This window comes from Barbatula barbatula (assembly GCF_947034865.1).
Source record: "Barbatula barbatula genome assembly, chromosome: 24".
Lineage (NCBI taxonomy): Eukaryota > Metazoa > Chordata > Actinopteri > Cypriniformes > Nemacheilidae > Barbatula > Barbatula barbatula.
The window spans coordinates 13,419,756-13,427,317 of record NC_136787.1 but is presented as its reverse complement, the minus strand read 5'-3'; the positions used below and the strand labels follow the sequence as shown (position 1 = coordinate 13,427,317).

Sequence of the window (7,562 nt, the reverse complement as noted above, 5' to 3'; positions counted from 1 at the left end):
TATCTATCTATCTATCTATCTATCTATCTATCTATCTATCTATCTATCTATCTATCTATCTATCTATCTATCTATCTATCTATCTATCTATCTATCTATCTATCTATCTATCTATCTATCTATCTATCTATCTATCTATCTACCTACCTACCTACCTACCTACCTACCTACCTACCTACCTACCTACCTACCTACCTACCTACCTACCTACCTACCTACCTACCTACCTACCTACCTACCTCACTACCTACCTACCTACCTACCTACCTACCTACCTACCTACCTACCAACCAACCTACCTACCTACCTACCTACCTACCTACCTACCTACCTACCTACCTACCTACCTACCTACCAACCAACCTACCTACCTACCTACCTACCTACCAACCAACCAACCAACCAACCAACCAACCAACCAACCTACCTACCTACCTACCTACCTACCTACCTACCTACCTACCTACCTACCTACCTACCTACCTACCTACCTACCTACCTATCTATCTATCTATCTATCTATCTATCTATCTATCTAGATCAACATTACTATCTACATCAACATTACAATTTTGTTATTTTCCATTCAACTGCATGTAACTGCAACACAAAGCCTGTGAGAATCCTCCCAATGCCTTTTTGGCATATTCTTTCTCCTCTGCATCCACAAAGTAGCTAGACATTTGTTATCATTAATGTTTGCTTTAATACACATGTGTCATAACAAACTCGTCCTCTGAAAAGCCAGCTGCATTGGAAGCAGAAATGCTCTTCTCGCACTGAGACATATTGTCCACTTTGATAGCTCAGGATGATATCAAATGCCCCTCTGCTGCCTCAGTTGAAATGGAACAAAATAGGCGGTGGTCTATAAAAATGAAGTTAGACGTAAGTACGGCACTCACATCTTTGAAAAAAACCCTTTCCTGTTGCATTTTGTAGTCGTCAATTGGTCAGAGCAACTTGCTCTAATGCAGGTAATGGATCCACTGTGAGCCTTTCATCTTCGGGACCATGTGCGGGAGATGCGAGAGGAACCCTTCTGGAGGAGAAAACAACTCTAACACACATAAGGGCCAACAAAGCAAACCTAAGCTAATTCTCAATAGGTCGGTTGTAAGTTAGAATGAAATGGTATGCATTCCCTGGAGACTGGAGGGAATCTGAGGTTTTTAGTAGGTTGAATAATAATGTGGAAAGCCTTGGAAACGAACAGTAAAATAGTTAATCTGTTTGTCTGCCTCATGAGAGAACATTTATTCATTTACCAGATGCTTTTTGCCAAAGTGATGAATGCCATAACACGTGGCCCAGTTTTGGATTGTTTTTAGAATGATTTTAGGCCACATGCTCTGCTAAGAGCCCCTTGAGGCCATATTAATAGTTTAAATATGAGCTGAACATCAACGTATGTGGTTAGGTCTTCACAGGACAGGTCACAGTTGCACACATTTAAAGCAGAACATAAAAGTTTAAAGCAGAAAAATTCAAAGTTTGTCCTGCAAATCTAATTGTTTGTTCATCAGCTATAGATTTTCCGCTCTGTCTCTTTCCAACTATAGGGAGGTTAGTGGCTCCCACTCAATAGAAAACCTCCAGTCATCAGGTTCTGTAGATCAGTTCTGTTTCTTCAGCAGATTCCAAAATCACAAAACTAGCCATAGCTGATTGGCTGTATTTCGGTCTTCTTTTGTTTTGGTGCAACGCATGGCCTTTCTCCTGTTCTCTCTATTCATCCGTTGAACGCTAGTGCTAAAAGCTCCTGGAAAGCTTCCTGTACAGCCATTATAGGGTCCTGGTGTATTTTATTTAGACTTCGTCAAGGGGGTTGATAAAGGTAAGTGTGACTACTTTTTACTCCTAGAATATCGTCTAATTTGTTGGTATAGTTAAGCTTTAATGATGACAGGTTTGTTTTTAGCTAGTTTAGTGTTTTCGGCAATTCTTGATTCAAAATATAGAAAACTTAGAATGTAATGACTACACAAATATCTGCATCTGAAATTTAACAATTGTCAAATTCAACAAATAAAATTCAATAACGCAATGTTAACTCGGATATCTATCTGCTCAGAAATCTGTGTTAAATAAAAACATAAAAAATGCTGTGTTGTTTCTACCAATGGTTGGGTTAAATATGGACATTTTCTATGGTTGGCTTTGCCCGTATTTTTAACCATTAGTTAAAACTATTTGTCTAGTGTGTATGTTTACTGTCTAACACAATATAAAAATTTCAGGAGAAAACTGTCAAGGAATAATTAATTTACAATAAAGATAAAACGGTGATATATTGAAATCCTTGCAGGAATAAATAAATAACGGCATCAGTGAAATTAATTTTGTTTTCTGAATCACACTCAATATTCAAGCGAGAGACAGAGTTTGTCCACATTGTGGTTCTTAATGCAAAATGTTTAATTGGATGCTAAATCGCCACCTATCATGTTAAAGTGTCAACCAAGAATTGACACTAGGCCAAATATGATATTATCATATGTGTAACATTAACACAATATCAATAATCATTAATATTACAATCATCCCAGGTAAACAAAGTGCACTGTACTACTTGCTGTACTCAAATTTACTTAAAGTGTCTAAACAAAATACTTGAAGTAGATAAGAAAAGTATGAACGTAAGAATATTCAAGACTCAACTGTGCTATTTTGAATTATTTAAAAGTTTTAAGTGGATCATGGAAGTGAACTTTAATAAAGTATGGATAACACTTTACATTAAGGTACCCTTTATGAAGCATTTATAAATGTGTGCATTTATGATTAATAAGTATTTAACAAATGCATTATAAAGCAGTTATAACTGCATAATTAAAAAGGACGATTCTAACGAAATACCTGACAAATAGTGAGCAGGTATAAGAAAAACAACATAACACCCCACAGTGTCCAGTCTGACAGCTAATATTGCAAATAACATCAAGATAATAATGAATCTGTTTCGAGTCAAATAAAAGATGAATAAATACATTTATAACATGTGAGTTAAACATGTCTCACTATTTGGCAGGTATTTCGTTAGAATCGCTCTTTTTATTCATGCAGTTATAACTTCTTCATAATGCATTTGTGGATGACTTATTTATCATTGATGAACACATTTATGAATGCTTTATAAAGGGTACCTTAATGTGAATTGTTACCAAAGTATGTATTAATTATATTTCAAAAGGCCATAAAAACAACAATGTGGGGGGGGGAATAAATAAATAGTTAAAATATTTTGAATAAATACATTTTTATATTAATTTGGAAGATGTATGTTTTGAATAAGGTCATGATTTTATATGTTTTCATTTTTTAAGTCTTCACTGCTGTGTATTCTAGACATAGCTCACATTTTCAGTTAACAATGCTCACTTGCCTATGCATGAAACTGATATTTTAACCAATTAGAGAGGTGAAAACTATGTGGCGCCCTCTACTGAATACTACTCAATAGGTGTCTCTGCCAGGCTGTCCTCCATCCCATTTCTCTCTGTGTGTCTATAGGATTCCATATAATTCACTTATCCAATTTCCATCTATTCATTCTAGATAATCTGAGTAGGTAAAGTCATTCATGCCCTATAGCAAACAAAATTTAAATATACAAAATGAACCAGTCACACAGTCGACAGGCTAAATTGTAACATCAAAATTTGCCATAACTTCCTATTTCAAAATAAGCATTGTCTTCTGGATTGCCTTAGCTGCAATCTTGTCTATCCAGTTCACATGAAAGCCCTGTTAGCCTAACCCTGAAAAGACGAAAGAGAAAGAGAGAGCAAGAGAGAGAGAGAGAAGTTGTCTGATACTGGCCTCTCAAGCTCACTCAGAGGAAGTAATGTGTTCATTACAATGCAATTACAGACACTTACATGTCTCCGAGTGAAGCTCTGGGCTACTGAGAGGTATCTACGACACCAGTCTCTTGATGCTAGCTCAAACCTGACCTTTATGTGTGCGTGTGCATTAATGCACGTGTCCTATGCTTGTATATGTGGCCTTAAAAATGTATGCATTGTTTTTAGTCTGTCAGTATAGGTGCAGAATGTACAGCTTCATGGGAGGAGGGCTGTTCTGTGCAGGAGTGGGCAATATACTCCTGATTGTTTCCACAGCAACAGATTATTGGATGCAGTACCGTCATTCAAACAACTACATGCACCAGGGGCTGTGGAGATACTGCATGCCTGGAAAATGCTTCACACACACAGACAGCATTGGTGAGATTTCCGATCCTACAGAGTTTACAATGTCTAGCAAAAAAGGAGAACCCCAGGCAACTGGACGTTCGTTTTTCCTCATTTGCAATTGGCAAGATGAAAATGTGACTTATTTATGGATATTAATATATGTAAATACCATCAAAGGCACATCTGAATGTGTGCTTTATTGCATCATTTGCTAGGACGACAAAGAACTCTGAACCTTTGGCGAATTCCTTACTTTCTTTTCTTTTCTTTTAAATTAAACACAAAGATTTTAGCCGTTATATCACAGCCCTGCATTTACAACGAATTTACAATAAATTTTCATGAGCTATTGACCTTCTGACTTGTTTTTGTGTATGTATTTTCAGCATACTGGGATGCTACACGAGCATTCATGATCTTGTCTCTGTTGGCCTGCTTTATTGGCATCATCGTCGGTGTTATGGCTTTTATCCATTACTCCTCCTTTGACAGGTTTGATAAAACCTTTGCTGCAGGCATTCTGTTCTTTATCTCATGTAAGTTGTTTTTTTCCTTTTATATTTATTTTAAAAGGTTCTAACATTTATAGCATATACAAATAGCGTTTTAAGATCATATGAAATATGACGTTCAATATAATGTTTACAGAGTGATTTTAACAAGTTACATGTAAAGTGATAAATAAATTGTTATTAAATTGCAATGTGTAAATCATGGACACTCTAATGTTAAATGTTTAAAAATATAATGATAAATATAATTTAACTTTATTCAATTTTGCCCCACAAGGCTTTTTTGTATTTCTGGCCATGGCTGTTTACACTGGAGTTACAATAAATTACTATGGTAAACGCTATGGTAACTGGAGGTTTTCCTGGTCCTATATCATTGGCTGGGTGTCTGTTGTGCTCACTTTCTTTTCAGGTAATGATCAATTTATTTCGAATTAAAAACAGCACATCTAAATCATTCATCTTATTTATATGTCTTTGTATGATATTTAAAAAACAAAGTAGACAACATTTTAATTTACCACATACTTATGCATGCTATTTGATTATCTTGTACACCAACAAAAACATGTGTTATCATGATATGCAATTGACTAAATCACTTCATTTATAAGATTATTTCCTCTGTTCATTCAGGCATTTTCTACATATGTGCATACCGGATGCATGAATGCCCCAGAAGGCCAAATCCTCACTAGAAGAAAGGCCATTATTACATTCAATGCTGGCTGCCATTTTACTACAAAACAACCCGAGGTCATGAAAAAAGAGCAAATCAAATTTTAAATAAAAAATTTGACAATATAACTATGCATTAATGTATTTTATGCCATTGAAATAGGCCTACATAATGTTTAGAACATATATTGTTCAATTAAACACTGTGCCGCTGTCTGAGCATTACTTGCAAAAACATCACTATCAATATCAATTTTCTATTTTCTTTCCATCTTGCTGTCTAATTATTATAACTAAAACATTGAAATGGTAACTTTCTCAATATAGAAAAAGTTTTTTAGTACCAGCAGCATATAATAAATGTAGCATAGTTAGTAATATTATTTCGTTTAAACGCTTAGGCCAGTCTTAAAATGGTCCAATGGTTTAAAAATGGGGCAAGCAAAGCGATAAAACAGCTTTTCACATACCCAAACACATTTTCTTCTTACATTAAACAATAAACTGCTCTTGCAGGTAAATTGCTCTTTCTCTCTCAATATATAAGGTGCAGGCGCTAATGCCACAAGCCTCTTAAAGAAACGCGCCGCTTAAATCAGACGCAGTGGCGTGCTGTCTCCCAATTTCACTTGATTAAATGGCTATTAAAAGCTGCTTAACTGCCTCTGTGCGCGGATTCTTTCGACTTCTAAAGTAAAGGCGATTCCATCACCATTAGTACATTTACTTTTGCCATAAAAGCAACTTGTAAGTGTGGGGCGCAGGTGTCTGTCAATAACTGGTTTCAATTACACTGCTCCAAAGTCACATTACATCGTTGAGTGGAGATACTTTGTCGAGTTAAGAAAGTAAAGAACAAAAAACAAACTGGATGATTTTGTTTTAGGCAGACAAAATTGGTCACGTTATATTCAAATGAACATATTTTTTTTCAATTTAGCTCTACTTTTTCATTTAATAAATCTCATGCTGTATATTTTCCTTTTTATAGGCGACTAATCCACAGCTCAACGATGCTCATTAAATAAATAGCAATTTATTCAAAAATCAGTCATTTCAGTTTATTATACTTTGGGAGATCTTGTAAAAGCACACGAACAGTAATGAAGCCATATTCCACATTTTGCAAGAATAATGTATTTTCATGACCAATTTAATACGGTGATTAAATTACCAATCTGATCAAATGGAAATCCTGCGGTCGAGGATTACTACTTCCGCTCTAACATCCAACCTAATTACCTAATAGCATTGCAGCAAGACTTCTGCCAATAATGAAACACTTTTACCATTAGCCCCGTGATTGCAGATGTGATGACAACACGATATCAACAAATTACCGCTCCATCAGCTGAGACAGAACTGAAGCACACTTGTATCCTCGCAGATTTCAATATCTACAATTAAATCCCATTTCATAGAGGCCCTGTTGCCCTACGACGTAAAATCAAATAATAAAAAATAAAACAGCTACACGTTCCCTCACCAATGAAGTTGGCCTAAGCTAAGAGCAGGAAAGAACAACCACAGTCGATCCATCAAAACAAATGATTCCCTCGGAATTTTTATGATTTGTCATTAAACCTGTTTAAAGCGTCAGAAACTGTTGCTCCATAAACGCTTGTTTGGCCATTTAGCTTTGTTTACTTTTGGGGTTGTTTCGAGTGACTTGTATGGCTGTGTTAAATAGGGCCTACAAATTAAAACGTAACGATTTTAAGGCGCAGCTCCGTTGTAAATGACGCAATCGTACAATATGTTTATCGGGCTGAATTCTTCATATAAATTCAAGCAAGGTTAGCCCTTTGTTAAGCGTCTTGACCAGTCCACACGTCTTTCAAGTCACTGCACAGTGAAAGTGCAGGCTTATGTCTGAGTGACTATTGTAAAGACAGGAGCCTTGTCGCGAGGCTTTTTCAGCACCACGGGGAGCGACCGCGCCGCCTGCATAATTAATCCATAAAGAACTAATTCAATCCTCCGCCCAGCCGTCGCGCTATTGGCTGCCTGCTAATCTACTTCCTGATTTGTTGCTGTCAGTCTCCCCCCAAATAAATAGTAATGCACCTGTAACAGCGTGTACAGGTTGCCAAAGAGATTACGTTTCTGCTTTAAAGGTCCTGAAGACTGTGACAAACTGAGCAATTTTGATTTACGGCACCGACAGTAAGCA

At 36.3% G+C, this 7,562-nt stretch overlaps 1 protein-coding gene across 1 annotated transcript; it reads left to right on the top strand.

Moving 5' to 3' along the window:
• The first annotated feature begins 899 nt into the window (after positions 1-899).
• lim2.1 (lens intrinsic membrane protein 2.1) lies at positions 900-5,906 on the top strand. The gene is made up of 5 exons (XM_079449270.1): positions 900-1,837; positions 4,035-4,229; positions 4,586-4,735; positions 4,989-5,123; positions 5,348-5,906. The coding sequence occupies exons 2-5, from the start codon at positions 4,055-4,057 to the stop codon at positions 5,407-5,409; spliced, it is 522 nt and encodes a 173-aa protein (XP_079305396.1). The 5' UTR covers positions 900-1,837; positions 4,035-4,054; the 3' UTR covers positions 5,410-5,906.
• The last annotated feature ends 1,656 nt before the right edge of the window (positions 5,907-7,562 follow it).